This window comes from Strigops habroptila, chromosome 11 (genome assembly GCF_004027225.2).
Source record: "Strigops habroptila isolate Jane chromosome 11, bStrHab1.2.pri, whole genome shotgun sequence".
NCBI lineage: Eukaryota > Metazoa > Chordata > Aves > Psittaciformes > Psittacidae > Strigops > Strigops habroptila.
The window spans coordinates 13,195,348-13,212,610 of record NC_046360.1 but is presented as its reverse complement, the minus strand read 5'-3'; the positions used below and the strand labels follow the sequence as shown (position 1 = coordinate 13,212,610).

Sequence of the window (17,263 nt, the reverse complement as noted above, 5' to 3'; positions counted from 1 at the left end):
AAACAAAAACCAAGGAAAGGAAGAAATTAAAAGCCTCAAGCCCTAAATGATAGGTAGCTGAATTAATCCATCCGGAGTGTATGTCATGCTAAGTTCATGGGTATGTGGCTGAGCCTTTTCACTTTGTAGAGCAGTGGAAGTAGTTTGGAAGCCGTTTCACATGCCTCTCCGGTGGTTTCTGATAGTTTGATTTCAGAGAGATAAGAAAGAGTACAGCAATGAGGAAGTTTAACAACCTGGAGAGAGAGTGGAGTGGCTACACAAAAGCCTGTCAGCTTCAGGGTTTGAACTAGGTTGAAATAAATTTAAATAAGATAATAAAAAGAATCAGTCTGAAGATGGTGCATTTGAGAAACTCCAGCCTGATCTGAATTTTGTGCTTAGCTTTTCATGGGGCCTTTGGTAGCACAAAGAGTCGTAGCTCTCTTAAGAAAACTGATAAAAACCCTATTGGAAGAATCTAGTGAGGACCTGAACAATTCCTGTATTTTGGAGCTTTACTTTGAAGTATGTAGGTCTTGCTGTGGAGTTAGAGCTAAGTGGCTATTAAAAGTAAAGCCTCGGTGCTCAGTCTGCTTCTGCAGGCTGCCTGGCTTTAGCTCGGTGAGTTTTCTTCTACTTGAATTATACTCAGAGATCTGTCTCCTGTTTGGAGCAAGAATGATTTCTGCAGTTTGGTATTTCAGGAATTGTGCGAAATGGACTAAAGACAGGAATGTCAGGAGGCTGGGATGTACATGCCTGAGTGGAATACATCACCCAGTGTGCTGATGCTAGTTGCTTGAAACAAAACTTGTGTTTGTTAGCAAAGTAAACATTTTGCTGGGAATCTGCCAGAAGCCTATTGGGAATGCAGGAAGTCCCCAGGCCTTGATCTTGATTATTTTTGGTCTTGAAAGCTGAGCTCAGAGCAGCGGTTCTGGCACCAGAGGGAGCATAAAGGCTGTGTAGCTGTTTCTTCTCGTGGCTGGATGGAGGGCACGCAGGAGAAGGCCTGGGGCAGGGGTGGTTTGCTTGCTGTTGTACTGTATGGACTTGGTACCTGTGCTCTGAAGCAAAGGAATGATTGAGTGACTGAGATCTGTTGGTTCTCTTCCCATAGCTGAGCGTGATTTACTTTGGATCCAGTGCTAGAAATGATCCCTCTTTCCCTAACAAAGTATTTATTGCTGGCCACGAGTAGTAGTAGCCATTGCTATTATTCTTTAACCTGTCATATTTGCAGGAAAGTAAAATGGACCAATACTGTATTTGTGTATCTTTTTGCCTGTAATTAGTTGTAAATACATTTAATTTTGCAAACTTAATGCTTAATTTTGGTGTTAGCTGATTCTCAGTTGATGAAGTCGGTGAAATGCATTCCATTCCCTGCAAAACCAAATTCATCTTTTCTCTTTTAAACTCTGATTTTGTCTTTCTTACTCTCACAGTGTTTTGGGTAGTTGTGAAAGTTGCATAAGATTGGGTGTGATTTGTTCATACCAGGCCACTTGGCAAGAGACTTGAATGAGACCTGGGTGCTCCCAGGTGCCTGGGTTCTGAGTCGGGTCAATAGAAGGCAAGAGAGACGTTCACAGTCATACCCTTGCAGAACCAGGAGGATTTATGTGTAACATCCTAAAGCCAGGAGTTGCAAATGAACTACTTTACTAATAGCTTTGCTCTGTGCTTCAGAAAGGCTGACCTGCTGCATGCTAAACCCTTTGCAGAGATTGTCCTGCTTGATCTTGGACCACATTTCTCCTGCTTTTTTAATTTATTAAGACCTTTCTTCATATTAAGGGCTGTCATCCTCTGTAAGGAAACTAATGGGGTTTGATCAAATAATTGGGCTTTGCTTTTATTTTTTTATTTCTTGTGATCCAGTGTGTCACATGTACCCATTGGTGTCATGTCACCTCCTTGTCTGCTCCCCAACCCTCCCATAAATTAATGATGAATTTACTGCTGCAACACTGACGATACTGAATTTTTTTCCCCTTGTGACAATGGGAAGTCTAATGAAGCCTTTCATTTCATGGAATTAAACTATTACTGTAAAGTACCTCTGAATATAGGGTGATAGCACCAAGGGAGTTCAGTTGTTACCTATCATTTAAGTAACCTTTTCTCTCCAGATTTTCCTCAGCTGACCATTGTCTTCATTTTTGGTGGTGGTATTTGAGGCTCCCAGAAGAGTAACTTGTGGTGCAGGACAAAAAGTTCTTCTACACAGTGTGTAGAATCAGTCAGAAGTTCAGTGAGATTAAACCAGTTTCCTATTCTAGCCCATCAGTGCCTTTGTTCATAACTAGCTGACAGTAGGAGAGCAGCTGGTTGACTTCAGTACTAAAGTGCAATTATTATAGTTGCCTGTGTGTTCTCTTTTTGGTGAGGGTAGTTCAGAGCTCTCTTTAAAATCCAGGTTACATTATGGGTGGCCTGGTGCCAAAGCCAACAGCTCTAAAACTATGCCCAGCTCTTGTATTGGGCAGAAAAATTGCCGCAGAATTACCACTTCAGCTCTGTGAATTTTTACTTGATTAAAATGATGATAAAAAGTATGAATGTGCTTTGTTTTCTTCTTTATAGTGGCTTTGTGGCAAGGAATATTTAAGCAAATAGCTATGATGGGAGGTCATTCTCTGGATAGAATGAAGTGGGAACATTTTAAATACCATTCGTTTCAAATTAAGTTTGATTGTCAGTGGGAAATCCATGGTTCAGTTTAGAACATTGTCAACTGTTTGTAATATTCATGTGCTTTTGTTTTCTTAAATGGAGATTCTCATGAGATGTTAGACAAAAATCTTTCCTATTCCTTTTTTATTTCTTTTCAGCTGGTACCCATTGCAGAGTGAGTTTTGAAGAATTTCTTGAGCCCTATTTTTACTACTTGAATCCTGTTTAAAATCCCATTTGTTTGTGATCTTACTAATTGAAACAGGTACCTTAAGGAGGCCTACAAGAAACCTGGAGAGGGGCTTTGGACAAGGGCCTGTAGGGACAGAACAAGGAGGAATGGCTTTAAGTTGCCAAAGGGGAGACTGAGATGAGCTCTGAGGCAGAAGCTCTTCCCTGTGAGGGTGCTGAGGCGCTGGCACAGGGTGCCCAGAGAAGCTGTGGCTGCCCCATCCCTGGCAGTGTTCAAGGCCAGGTTGGACACAGGGGCTTGGAGCAACCTGCTCTAGTGGAAGGCGTCCCTGCCCGTGGCAGGGGATTGGAACTGGGTGAGATTTAAGGTCCCTTCCAACACAAACCATTCCAGGATTCTATGATCCTGTCAAGTAGGAAAACAAACCTTTGAGGTAGCTGCCAACATTGCGAAATGCCTGTCTAGTGACTGGTCGTTCTGTTGTGTATGGTTGGCAATCAGTCAGTGAACCTGTACTTAGTAGGCACGAGTGGCAAAACAGAAGAGTATATATATTTGGCCTCCAAGGCTGTGGAATTACTATCTCCCATGAGTTCATTAACATGCTAATGAATGTCTTTCTTGTTTGTCTCCCCCCTCCTCCAGTGAGCATTTGTCGTGTGCCTTCACATTCTTTCTCCATGGGGAAAGCAATGTGTGCACAAGCGTGGAGATCGCTCAGCACCAGCCAATCTACCTGATCAATGAAGAGCATATCCATATGGCCCAGTCCTCACCGTCACCATTCCAAGGTAAGGGAGCTGGATTGGGAACTTTGTGTGCTTAACCTCACTTCTGCGTGGCAGGGGCTTCACTCCTGGTGATGTTATCTTCAGAGGTGAATAAAGTAAGATCAGCTACCTCTTCAGACAGGTTAAATTCTGCTCAGGAAGTTGTGGACATAAGGGAAAATGTTGTTAGGACTTCAGCTCTACAGTCAGCCATATGGGAATGGGAATTTTCCAGAGCTTTCTATTCATTAATGTTGTTTTTAAAGGTACATGCATATAATAAATAAACCAGAAATTAATCACTTTTGTTTTAGAAGACTATTTAAGGGAGTGAGTCCGCTTATTTGATTTTGTTACGTGGTGTCTAGGTCAGTGGGCTCAAATCTAGAACTTCAGTGCTACCTGAGTGCAAATACAGAGCTTACCTAATTCAGGAGTACTTTTCATTCAGAGATTGACAACTCTTCTGTTTTTGGAAGAGGTGTGTGTGTGAAAATGTATCAGAAACAGTGAAAAACTCAAAGTATCTGTGACTATTAGGCAGTGTAAAAAATGAGGGGTTTACAGAATTAAGATAACAGCCTATTAAATTCATAATGTAATTGTGATGTGATTTTCTGTGTCAAGAAACCTAAGAATATTTGAGTCGTTGAGTTACACTGTCTTCACTACAGGCTGAAATTATAATTTCAAAGCAATTAAAGGAAGAAATCTTTATAAAATTAAACATACAATAAACACCCAGAGACTTATAAAAGGAGTTTATAAATAGAGATGTTGATTTATAGAAGCTTTAAAATAGTATGTTTCTAAATGTAAAGTTCTGACAGAGGCTCAGACACTTAATTCATAGAAGGTTTGATTTCAGTGAGCTAAGTTCATTACTCCCTCAAATCAAATGTGACTAAAAGCAAAATTGAGTATGAACAGAAATTCATGTTGAGCAACGAGTCCTCCTGATTGGACGTGACTGTAGTTGTCTGCATATACTGTTACCTCTCGTTCTTAGTGCTGAGAAGTCTCAAGCACCATATGCTCCTGGTAAAAACCCTCCTGTTGAATATCTGCCTCTATTACTTCCACGTATGATCATCCCTTGGCAGTTTCAGTACAATTAGATTAGTTCATTGTGGAAATTATTAAACTAAACTGCAAAAAGGTGTGGTTTTAGCTCCGTGAGGATGGCTGTACAGGGACATGGCTTTAAACTCACACCCGATTTTGCAGTAGCTTTCCCCTGAAGACAAATCCTTAAATAGGATGTGGATGGAACAGTGACTCAAGCTGGAGGGCCAGAGACTCAGTAATCCGTAGTTTAAATAAACCTACTGCAGGGACTGTTGTTTCTTGCTTTGCAGTGTTGGTGAGTCCTTATGGTTTAAATGGTACACTCACGGGCCAGTCGTACAAGATGTCAGACCCAGCAACTCGGAAGTTGATGGAGGAATGGCAGTATTTCTATCCTATGGTGCTGAAGAAAAAAGAAGGCATGAAAGAGGAAGAGGAGCTGGGATATGACAATGATTTCCCTGTGGCAGTTGAAGTCATTGTTGGTAAGTTTCAGTATTGTGCCTGAAGGGTTATTTTCTTCAGAATCTAATTAATCAGAAGGAGCCATTGTAATTTTCCTATATCCTATTGTAGCTCTCCTGACACTGGAACATCTGACTAGTTATCTTGCCTCAAGCTTCTGTACTCCCTGTATCCCACACGCTATTATTCACAGTATGAAGCTCCTTGTTTCAGCTCTGTACTGGTTGCAGAGGGTTATGCGTACATTAGTATGTGAAATTCCTTAGCTCTTTATATTTCAGATAATAAGTTTTGTCTAATTGACATTGAAAATAGGTTGAAGTAGCTGGAGCTGCTGCATATTACCAGGTATAGTTCAGATTTTGTTTTCCCTTTCTTTGTAGGTGGTGTGAGGATGGTATATCCTTCAGCCTTTGTTCTCATCTCCCAGAGTGACATCCCCATGTCACAGAATGCTGCCAGTACTGGAGGCCATATAAATGTGGGACAGCAGGGGCTCGGAAGCGTGAAGGATCCTGCTAGTACCTGTGGGATGCCGCTCACTCCACCCACTTCTCCAGAGCAGGCTGTTATGGGTAAGCAAGTGAGGAGGCTGGAGTCAGTTTTGCACAGCTCATGATAAGTAAGTATGAACAGTAGCAGATTAAAGACAGGCAATAGACTGAAAGTTAGGAGAGGTCTGCTAAAAGAAAGCAAATGCTTTAAACACCACTGAAGAAGACACATCTTTAAACAAAACTTTATGAATTCATTTAAGCTCCATTTTTTATAGATGCATTATTTTTGTGCAGTAGTGCCAATACTTGAGAAACAGGATTGTGGCAGTGGTTTAGAAGGGTTAGTGTTGGTTTTCTTGCATTGGGGTGGGAGGGGAGGGTGTTGATTCATTGTGGTACAAGAGTACAGTGAACATACAGGAGTATGTTCTCTTTTTGTAAAGAGTTAGAAATACAGCACTTAACTAAGCATTCCCTCCTGTTGGTATAATAAGAATTTGCAAATGTTAGGTGCTCTTTTTGCCCCTCACAGTTGATTTTTAATTCAGGGCCATTCAAAAGAAAAGTGTAAGTCCCTGGAACTGGTAAGAAGGAGCTGGGCTTCCCAAACGAGGCCTGACATAGGCTTGCATCATACACAGATGGCAAACAGTGATGCATGATATTTGCAACTGAGCTACATGTTTTGTCTGGATGGAGTATGCCCCTTTCAAGTATTTGGATCCATGGTAGCTCTAATCTCAGAAGCCACCCAAATGCTTGCTCTGTGAGGTGCTAGATCCTTAATATCCTTTGTTGACATGAATATGCATGTCCTGTTGCTGCTGAGACATTGCAATAAATATCTAAAACCTGTCATCATCTGGAACACAGACAAGATTAGTTGCTGTCTGTGTAGTTATGCTGTAACAAATTCAGGACTGCAATTTCAAATGAGAACTAAGGCACAGAGGAGTGAAGTGTTGTTTGAATGCAAACTTCTGAGATCATAAAGTAGTTAAAAAAAAAAAGAAGGAAAATATCTGATGTAGAAAAAAGAAATGATTTTTTTTTTTTTTCCCCCTCAAAACCTGTTTGAAGGCATGTTTACAACTCTTCTGTGTATATTGTTTTCTGAACTTGTTCTTTCCAGACTTGCCAGTTGTTAACAGAATTACAAGACAGCTGAAGCCGGAAGGGACCTCTGGAGATTGTCTTATCCAAGCAGGGTCAGGTAGAGCAGGTTGCTTACGCATTGTCCAGTCAGGTTTTGAATGCCTCCAAGGACAGAGACTCCACAAGCTTTCTGGGCAACCTGTGCCAACATCTGAGCACCTTCACAGGAAAAAGTTCTTTCTTATGTTTAAATGGAATTTCCTGTATTTCATTTTATGCCCATCACCTCTTATCCCTTCACTGGATAAGTGTTTGTATATATTGATAAGATTCCTTCCCCAGCTTCCTCATGCTCTCCTTGTAACCTTTACTGGTAATAATTTCACAAATACTGGCGTGTTTTATGCTTTGTAAATGACTGTTAACTGACTGTGTCAGCTCACAGGAGAGCCTCTGACTTGAGACACATGAGCAAAATCATTAGAGACTGCTCACCACTGGGCAACCACCTTCTGCTTGAACTTGGACAGATGGGGATAAAGAATCCTTATTAGAGCCTCACTGAGGTCCAGGGAGCCACCAAGCTGGCTTAGCCTTCATAGATAGTTCTGTCACATCAAGAGAGTCAGTCTTGATGCCTTCATTGCCATGGAAGGATTTGCCTGGATTCACTTGTCTGTGAACAGTGCATGTGTATGAAGACAACCAAAGCGTTTAGTAATTACTGCTAATAATGTAGAATGTGAGATTTAAATTCACTTTGAATAGTGGTTTTTTCAACACAACTGATAGTTAAAATAAGCAAGAAGCATCTTAGTAACTACCTGAAGCAAGATGATCAACTTGTAAATAGCAATCCCTGATGAAGTATTGATGCATATTGTAACGTGCTGTTGTACTTTTAAATTCTTCAGATCGCTCTTAAGCTTGTACAACATCACAAGGGGATTCTATTTTAGAATATTTATAAACTATTAATATCTAAACAGTGTTCATATTGTTCAGTCTGGCAGGCACAGTTTGTGTTTGATCTCTGCCGTTGTTTGAGGACAATATGAAATAGGATCAGAGGGGTGCCTCTCCAGCCAACAATGAAAGGATTCCGTTCTGTTGTATCAGACAGCATTTTAAAAGGCCTTGAAAAATTGGAGAAATGGATTGGAAAACCATGTCATGCAGTTCAGAATCAGTAAATGGGATCCATAAACTGGATTAGTCTGAGGCACATGAATAATACTTCAGTCCTGCCCCGTCCTAGTAAAAATGTGGCCGTAGTACCATCACCAGTTCTGAACACTTAAAGATGTGGACAAATTGGTTGGAGTCCAGAAAAGTGCGGTGGGAATGATTATAGATTTTGCAAACAGGACCTACAGAAAAGATGGAAAGAATTGAGGTTGTTTAGTCTAAAGAGGAGAAATTTGAAGGAGAAACGGTGTACCAGTCTTCAGAGACACAACAGGAGAAAAAGAGGAATCTGTCTGCAACCAGCATGTAACGAACCAAAACTGGAGCAAGGCAAAACTAGGGTAAACATGAGGAAAAACTTGCTCCGAGGAAGGATAATGACGTGTTAGAATAAACTGGCTGGTGGGGAGTTACAGCATGTCTGTTAGCAGAGAGGTGGGTGGATTCTTGGGGGTTTCCTGGGGGGTTGTTGGTGTGTGTGTGTGTGTTTTTAAAGAACAGGTTAGTCAGATACGTTGATCCAGCTTTGAAGCAGGGGATGAGCTAGATGATGATCTCTTCAGGTCAACCATATATTCCATGATTGTATCTCAAGGATGCAACAAATTGCTGCTGAAACTAGGGAATTATTCATGTGTAGAACGAGACCGGATTGTGAAGTGACCTCTGGTGAGGGGCTGGTTGTGTCCTCCAGTTTATACCATTCCATGCTATAGCTATTTATGTGTGTTCCAGTATCCTGTCAGTGATTTTCATTTATAAAAATCAGTGTCAGTGTGTGAGTACAAAATGTTTTGGCCTGCTGTGAAGTTCTGTTTCACGTTATGCCATGTACTGCTGTACTGGATAGTATAAACAGATTACAGTTTTGGAAAACAATAGTTAATGCACTCTAATGCAACTTGAAAGCTGTGGTAGCTCCTTGGTTATCCTCTCCTGCCTCCTATCCTCCCCTTTCCATCACACCTTTTTTGTTCCCTGGCAGTTGTGACTGTCCTGCTACTGACACATGCCATGTATATGTGTGTGTGTTGGCATTGGGTTTGCTTATATACCCATGTTCCTCCCTCCCAAAAGAAGCCAGATTTGCTAATTCTGAGGTTTTGATCTGGGGGTTTTTTTGATCATCTGTCAAGTTCATAATCTTATAGAACATTTGAAAGCCAGTGAAAGAAATTTAGAGCTCTGGCTGGAAAAGAAAATACACAAGCATGAAGAATCAAAGATGCAGGCTTGGGCAGCTTGTGCACCATTCTAAAAGTTGTATTTTGAAAGTCACCTAATCGAAATCAGCAGAATTACCTGTTAGATGCAGTGATGTGTAGCACTGAATCCTTTCAGCCTGTCATTCCTAAAGCTTCTTAAATTGTGACAAGCAGGAGGACGAAGTGTTCTGTACACTGATTTGACCTTGTTAAAATGCGGCATATCCTTCCTTACTGTTCCATCCAGAGCACAGAGTAGTGTTGCTCAGCCGCCAGGCCAAGTGAACCTAAAGCTCCCTCTACTGTCGTAGTTTGTGTGTGTAAAGATGACTCTTAGATTTCAGTTACTCTAAAACAAAACCACATTTCATAAAAGAAAAAGAAACATCTGCTGGTGAGATCTCTGCAGCACAGACAGAAAGAAATGAAGTGCAGAATGTAGATCAGAATTTTCAGGCTATTAACATGTTGGAGTAATATCTTCATTTGTTATCTCTTTGATAATCATACAGCATTGCTGAGAACCTCTCCTATTATGTTAATAGTATACCCTAATGATCAACTGTTGCAGAACTTCTGTAGTAGTATGCATCTCAACTGTAAGATTTCACCAACGCATGTTTTGATTCTGCTATTTCAATTCAAGCATATTATAAAGAAACAGCATCACACTAATCCATTCATTTCTTCAGTGAGGTTTTATCTTGAGTATGAAGAACTGATTCTTGCTTTGAAATAGTTTAGAGAAATGATTGGATTTCTTAATATGTAACAGGCAAAGTCTTTTCGGGGAAAAAATATCAAATGTGAGTGTTAAGGTGAGCTGTAACATCAATGCTTTATTTATATTGCAGGAGAAAGTGGATGCTCTCAGAGCAATATCAGCCATTCAGCTGTACAGGAGGGGACAGTCAGTGTTCACAGTCCAAAGAAATCAGGCAAGATTACTCCAAAATTTCACAATCACATGGTTCACCGTGTCTGGAAGGAGTGCATTCTCAACAGGTCACAGTCCAAGTAAGGCAGCAGTCCTGATGGGTTTGTTATTAATAAACACAGAATATATAGTTAATGTTGTAGCAGTTTTGCCTTGGATAATGTTATTCCTCACAGAATTCTTTTGCCACTAATCAAAGCTAATGATGCAGAACAGATTATCAAAGCAAATTTGTTCCTGCATTCAGCTGAAAACTCCTGACACTTAACGTTGTATTTGCAGTTGTGTGTCTTAATTGTGACAGTCTTTGATGTTACAAATCTATCAAATGTGCCTTCAGCTAGCTGCTGTCAGATTTATTGATTGCAGTTGCTAGCTCTAATTGTTGTTACGAGACTGAAAGTTGGGTGGCTGAAGGACAAATAGGATGTATTTCATAGTTCGAACTTTAAGGATAATAATATTTGTAAAGCACTACATCTTGAGCTAAAATTCCAACCAACAAGGGTATGGTAAATTCATGTTGTTAGTATCATAGGCCTTCATTACTGGAGATGTAAAGTATATTCATGGCATGGTGTGCCCCAAAAGCTCTATTTTTCACTATCCCCATGTAATTTCCTCATTGGATATGTCAGAAGAATTTCCAGATGCAGTTTAAATTGCTTGCCCCTTGCTGCTTATGCTCAAACTCTAAACAGAGCTATCTGACATGGAGCTGGTACCATCCTCCCCTATAAATCAAACTATAAGTTTTAAGGAGTAGTAAAGGGAACTACGGTTAAATACAGAGTTCTGTTTCAAAAGAGAAGTAGAAGGAAGTCATGTATTTGAGAACAGATGTGAATTTATGCATATGCTTTTTTTAAAATGTTAGTAGTGATAACTACTAAAATAATTTTATCTTCTTCAGGAGGAATCAGATCACAACTGCAAATATGGAAGAGGAAGTTCCTAACAACGCTGTTTCGTGGGATTTTGTAGATCCAGTCCAAAGAGTCAGTTGTTCTTGTTCCAGGTGAGCTTTGAAGAAAGTAAGCATTTATCATATTGGAAGAGCCCTGTTGAATTCGACAGAGGTACACTTACGAAAGGGAGTTACGTTTTAGCTGAGAGAAGAGGAAACCCTAGTATCAAAACTGTGGTCATCACTCATGTGCTGGTGACTAATGCACATCTCGTATCATTGTCACTTGCAGTAGTTGAGTGGAAAAATGATCCTAGACTAGGGAATGTAGGTAGAATCACTCATACATTGCTTGTTCATAATGAATTCATCCTTCAGGCTTTTCTGAGGTGTGAGCTTTCAAGTTTGGAGTGGTAAGACTCACGATGAAGAGGGGCAGAAGCTGCCTAAGTTTCCAAGCATCCCGATCGAGGGATAGTGCTACTGTCTCTGTTTGGAGAAAGAGGAAAAATAGGCCCAAGAATCACTTTACTCCATGTCTGCCATGACTCATGACACCAAAAACTACCTGAGAGAATGTAAAACCTTTGCAGCATGGTCACTGTCAACCTGATCAAAAAGAAATCACAGCTGATTGCACAAACACTTCAAGAGTGTATTAAATTATCTGTCATCCTTGATGAATGCTTAAAACTCCAGAGTGTTCAACCTGGAGACCGTGCTGTATCCAGAGTGAAAGTGTTGCTCTCTTGCAGCTCTTTATATATACATTATATATATGATTGTATGTTGCTTGTATGTATACATTCAAGAATGTGGAACAGATAAATGTTTTCTCAAGGTGCCAAGTGTTTCCTATGGAGAACTGAGGTCCAGCTTTGCCTGGAAAGCATAGGGAACCAGTAGTGGACAATGGAAACCTGGTTCTATGGAGAGGTTCAGCTGCATTTGCAATTTCACACTGTCTTTTCATACCTTGAGTGATAACTACGTCGTGCTTGAGTTAGTGAATACAGCGACTGGGAAATTAAAACATTATCCATGAAATGAAAACAGTGCCTGATTTCAAACTGCAATAAGAACTTTTTGTGTAGCTGCAGAAGCTGGGCAGCGACTGTGATACAGATACAGTCATTACTGTGCCCATTCTCTGTATTGTATAGATAAGAGTATGAATGTCAAGGTAAGATCTTAAAAATCAGTCTTAAAGGGTTGTCTGGTACTTGGCACCAAATTCAATCTTCTGTATTCCCAGCTTTGTGTGTTGAAGAACAGAATGTCTAAAATAATTTCCTGCGGTTGGTTAAAATACAGTGAATGATGGAGAATTAAGTCAATTAATGTTACAAGAACATGCTTAAGGCAAATCTGCAGTTACTAAGGCATTAGCTCCACATCATGGGTGATTGCAGCTAAAGACCATCTGCTGCAGCAGAGAATTGGCAACATGTCCTGATAACAGCACAGCCCACAAAGACAGCCAGGACAATACCACACAACATGGTGGTTACAGGAAAATGATGTAGCAAGTACAAGAAGTTGTATTTGTACCATTTGACAGCCCCTGTATACTAGCATGGGTATTTTCCTAGCAAAGTCATAAAAGCAGAATTGCTTTTCTTCAGTCTAGTAGTCCACTTGTGATAATGTAGTTTTGCTGTGTGAGTAAAAACACATTATATGTTTTGAAATGTGTTGTTGCTATCCTAGATATTGTTGTTTACAAACAATAGTAGGGATGGAGTGATTTCTTTTCAAATGGTATTTCACCTCAAACAGGTGTAAATGCTAAGCACAATAAGTCATAGCTTAAAAAAGCCCAGACAACTGAATAAAAAAACCCCAAGCAACAAAAAAGAACAATAAAAATACGGAGAGTTACATGTCCCTGTTGTCACATCCTTGGGGATTATAAAATCATAAATGGTTTGGATGGGAAGCTCATCCAGCTCCAACCCCTGCCACGGGCAGGGACGCCTTCCACTAGAGCAGGTTGCTCCAAGCCCCTGTGTCCAACCTGGCCTTGAACACTGCCAGGGATGGGGCAGCCACAGCTTCTCTGGGCACCCTGTGCCAGCGCCTCAGCACCCTCACAGGGAAGAACTTGTGCCTCAGAGCTCATCTCAATTTCCCCTCTGGCAGGTTAAAGCCATTGCCCTTGTCCTGACCCTACAGGCCCATCAGCCACATGATGAAAACACAGCTTAGCAGTACCTGAAATACTGGATTTTAGTCCTGTGCTTCCCAGTCTCAGAGATACTGAATGCAAATTGAAAAAAGCCCTATTAAAATAAGAAGCCACTAATAAATTTGTATGTTACTGGGTTGTGGGGTTTTTTGTTTGGTTTGTTTTGAATATTTTAAAATCCTTTTTCATGCTTGCTTCATCAGTTGGTAGTTGCTTTATTTTGGTTTGGTTTTGGTTTGGGGCTAAAGTTGCACTTATGTTTCCTTACCTGATAAGGAGGAGGAAGCTGCCATGAAAGCATCCTGCTATGCACTGAGTGTGTGAACCTAACGAAAACAACCTTCATCTCTATCTTTTCTAACAGATGCTCCACAGTGTGCCAGAGTAGTGGGGTAGGTCCACAGCAGTCATTTTATCTGCAAGGCTGCTTTCTTTAGGGTAACGAAAACAGCAGTAGCTTGGGTTGTTTTGTTATATTACCTTCCATCGGAACAGTCCTAAGCTTTTATAAACAATAGATCTTTCCTTTGAATGCTGTTTTATGGAGACTGTCTTTATCCATTTTATGTAGGGCAGAGAAACTGCAGCTGAGTTGGCTGGAATGACCCGGTCCAGATCCTGGGCCCATTCCAGAATCTGTTAAAAGAACAGGAATAGACATAAGATTTCTCAATGCTTTGGGTTTTGTTGTGATGATTTTGGTTTGGTTTGATTTGTTTCCATTAGCTCAGTTAACTGTATAAACTGTGCGGTGACTTGTTTCTACCTCTGCTTTCAGGCACAAGGTTTTCAAACAGCGTTGTGCTGCTGGCTCCAACCGTCCCCCAACGATAAATCAGCCAGGATTCAACGTGGGAACATCATCCTCCTCATCATTGCCACCTCCTGCCTCTTCGAAGCACAAAACAACAGAGAGACAGGAAAAAGGAGATAAACTGCAAAAAAGGCCTATGATGCCATTTCACCATCGGCCCTCTGTGACTGAAGAGCTATGCATGGAGCAGGACACATCAGGGCAGAAACTGGGATTAGCAGGAATGGAGCCCTCTTTAGAAGTCCCTAATTCCAGAAAATACGAGAAGCCGCTATCTATACCTGCTAGAAATTCAAGCAAGCAAATGAATATGAATCCTATGGATTCACCCCATTCCCCTACTTCCCCTCTGCCTCCCACACTCAGCCCCCAGCCAAGAGGTCAGGAAGCAGAGAATCTGGACCCGCCTTCTGTACCCGTAAACCCAGCACTCTATGGCAGCGGGCTGGAGCTTCAGCCATTGCCCACCTTAGATGATAGGACAGTCCTCATTGGCCAGAGGTTACCTCTGATGGCAGAGGTCAGTGAGACAGCATTATACTGTGGGATAATTCAGAACAATGAGTCACTAGATATGTGGAGGACCTACAGTGTCCCGTCCAGTGACAATCCAGAGTTCAGGCCACCAGATCTTCCATGTGAAAGATATGATGCCAAGATGGAAATCAACTCGGACAGCACTGCGTTGAAGAGGTGAGAATGCCAGCTGATCTGAGCCGTGGCTTTACTGTATTTCAGGCATGGCCAAACTCTGTTTTCAGTTGAAACTGAAACAAGTAGATAACATTAAATGCTTAAATAGAAATATACTATTGTAATATAGTCTTACTTTTTTCATATCTATTGTACTATGTCTTACTTATTACAATTATTGTAATTGTAAGACATATTGTACTATGTCTTACTTATTACAATTATGTATTGTAATATGTCTTACTTTTTTCATATCTGGCTTTCTGTTGGACATGATAAGAACTGATAAATCTTTTTGTAACCTATAGCACAGTCATTTAAGCAAATGTAAGAGATTTATTAAGCTTATGTCTTCTGGCCATTTAAAAAGAAGAACACCTGTGTTTAATTATGCAGCCTTCCAGCTACATAAATGCTTGGTTTTGAGGGAAGTTCTGTTAATGGCACTGCAGAGGCACTTCAGTGTGGTTTGTCCAATTGTGTATGTTTAAAATTGCTCTGCACCACACTCACTGTGAGCAGTAGCTGATACTGCATTATGGAATAATACTGCTGCTTTGAAAACCCACTGTAGGTATTTGAAACTGATGGAAGTTTTACCATTAACTTCAGTGTCAGTAGGATTGAAACCAAGAACCCCAACAGGCTCTCTGGTCTGTACACAGAAAAGAGCAAACTCTAATCTTTTGTAAATGTTACATTAAAAAAGGTACAGTGAACATACAGAGTCTTCCTCGGTGAAGAATATGAACTGCCTACATTTTAAGGAGTTTTAGCTGTCTCTTTATTAATTTTTTGAAAGATGGATTTTCTTTTATGCAAATACATTTATTTATGAGTGTAGTATGAGAATTTGAATTCATTTTACAGTGGCCTAAAAGTTACTTTTGCATTCTGACAATGCCTAGAAAAAATGCACCACAGAGAGTAGTTAATGAAAATGGATCAGCTAAAATGAGTTAAGGAAAAAGGTTTGAGTCATGACAGACCTGCTTTTGTGGTTTCAGTGGAGTTTGCTGGGCTGAAAAGGTTATGTGTGCTGCAAAGTGTTTTGATTGATATAGTGACAAGATTAATACTTGTTCATTGTTCCAAAGTAGTTCTTAATACAGAAAGATGTTGAATACCAACTGGTAGGCAAATGCATCTTTTATTTGAGGAAAGAACATACTCCTTTTGGATTAAGGAGGATGGAGTGGGCTGTCTTTGTGTGTGACAGCTACAGATCTTAAGAGCTGTTATTTTTCCTTGCTGTAAAAGGTGTTTGGTTTGTTTCATGATGGCTTTTGCTGCTTTATTTTCACTTTCAGACTCTTAGCACAACCTAATAAACGGTTTAAAATCTTGGAAGAGCAGAAGCCAGTGCAGCCACTGAACTATCTTGACCCCTTGCCTCTAATACAACAACCTGGAGAAGGCTGGGGAGACGCGAGTGATCCTTACACTTTTGAAGATGGTGATATCAAGTACAGCTTCACTGGCAATAAAAAATGCAAACTTGGGGCTGAGAAAGATCCTCAGAAAAAGAACAAGGTAACATGGAAATCCAGAGTCTTTATTGTTAATGTTCTCATTGGACTTACTGTAGCACAGGATTTGCTCTGCAGCTCTTGGAAAGATACAAGCCTGTTGCACAGATCAAAATCAGAGATTATTTTGCATTCTGACAATGCATTGTCTCTGTCCTGCACTGGCTCACAGGCAAAACTCCCTTTCTCTGTGGTATTTTTGAACTGGTATTTGCTGGTATCTTTCTCAGCACGTCTGTGTATGAAGACACTGTTGTGGCAAGGAATGCTTTGTGCTTAGGTGTATTCAGCTTGACCAGCAGCAGGTGCCACCTTTAAGCTGAGGAATAAAATATATTGAGCCTTGTACAGGTGAAAGAAGTTATTGGTTTTTTTTCTTTTCCTTGTTTGACACATCACCTCGCTGCAAAGCTCAGGTCTCTTCCCTTGGCCAAAATTAACATAGCCTTCTGCTGAGAGGATTGGTGGCACGGACACTGTACTGGCTTTGAACATTTCCTTAGAGGCGTTCTTCCATATGTGAAAGAAAACACTTTGATCACCATTCTTAGGTCATCACCTGCCCCATATGCATGATCCTTCTTATGTATCCTAGCCAGTCTGGAGCTCACTCACTTGTTCTTGTGCAGGTAACCACCACACTTCCAGTTCTAGAAGATGTTTCCTGGAGAAATGGAGGTGTCCAGTTCTCTGTGCTGGCTATCAAAGTTGACTGATGTGTATGGAATCCTTTGTAAATAACACACAGAGTTACTTCATAGTTTTCCTGATATGTAGATAAACAGCAGACAATTGTGTTCTTTTCCCTTCTTAATTATTTTTTGCTTCTCAAAGCATTTAATCCAGAGCCCTGAGTGTGGCTTGACATAGGAAAACAGTTGTTCTTTGATAGTTTAAATTAATACCTAGTAAAAACTCTTGGATTTTTTGTATAGTCAGAAGATGGAATTGGTACCAAGGAAATCCCCACGACGGGTCATTCTACACCAGTTCCTGATGGAAAAGATGCCATGTCTATTTTCAGCTCTGCTCCTAAGGCTGGTGAGTAAAAGC

The 17,263-nt window shown here is 40.6% G+C and overlaps 1 protein-coding gene across 2 annotated transcripts in view; it reads left to right on the top strand.

The window, feature by feature from the left end:
- Positions 1-17,263, top strand: part of MED13L (mediator complex subunit 13L) — a 184,666-nt gene that overhangs the window by 128,837 nt on the left and 38,566 nt on the right. For both annotated transcript variants that reach the window (XM_030501971.1, XM_030501972.1), the window contains 8 exons: positions 3,500-3,645; positions 4,983-5,177; positions 5,541-5,732; positions 9,997-10,159; positions 10,993-11,097; positions 13,953-14,681; positions 15,992-16,214; positions 17,146-17,251. In XM_030501971.1, the coding sequence (XP_030357831.1) occupies positions 3,500-3,645; positions 4,983-5,177; positions 5,541-5,732; positions 9,997-10,159; positions 10,993-11,097; positions 13,953-14,681; positions 15,992-16,214; positions 17,146-17,251 (1,859 nt within the window). The remainder of the gene's footprint in view (positions 1-3,499; positions 3,646-4,982; positions 5,178-5,540; positions 5,733-9,996; positions 10,160-10,992; positions 11,098-13,952; positions 14,682-15,991; positions 16,215-17,145; positions 17,252-17,263) is intronic.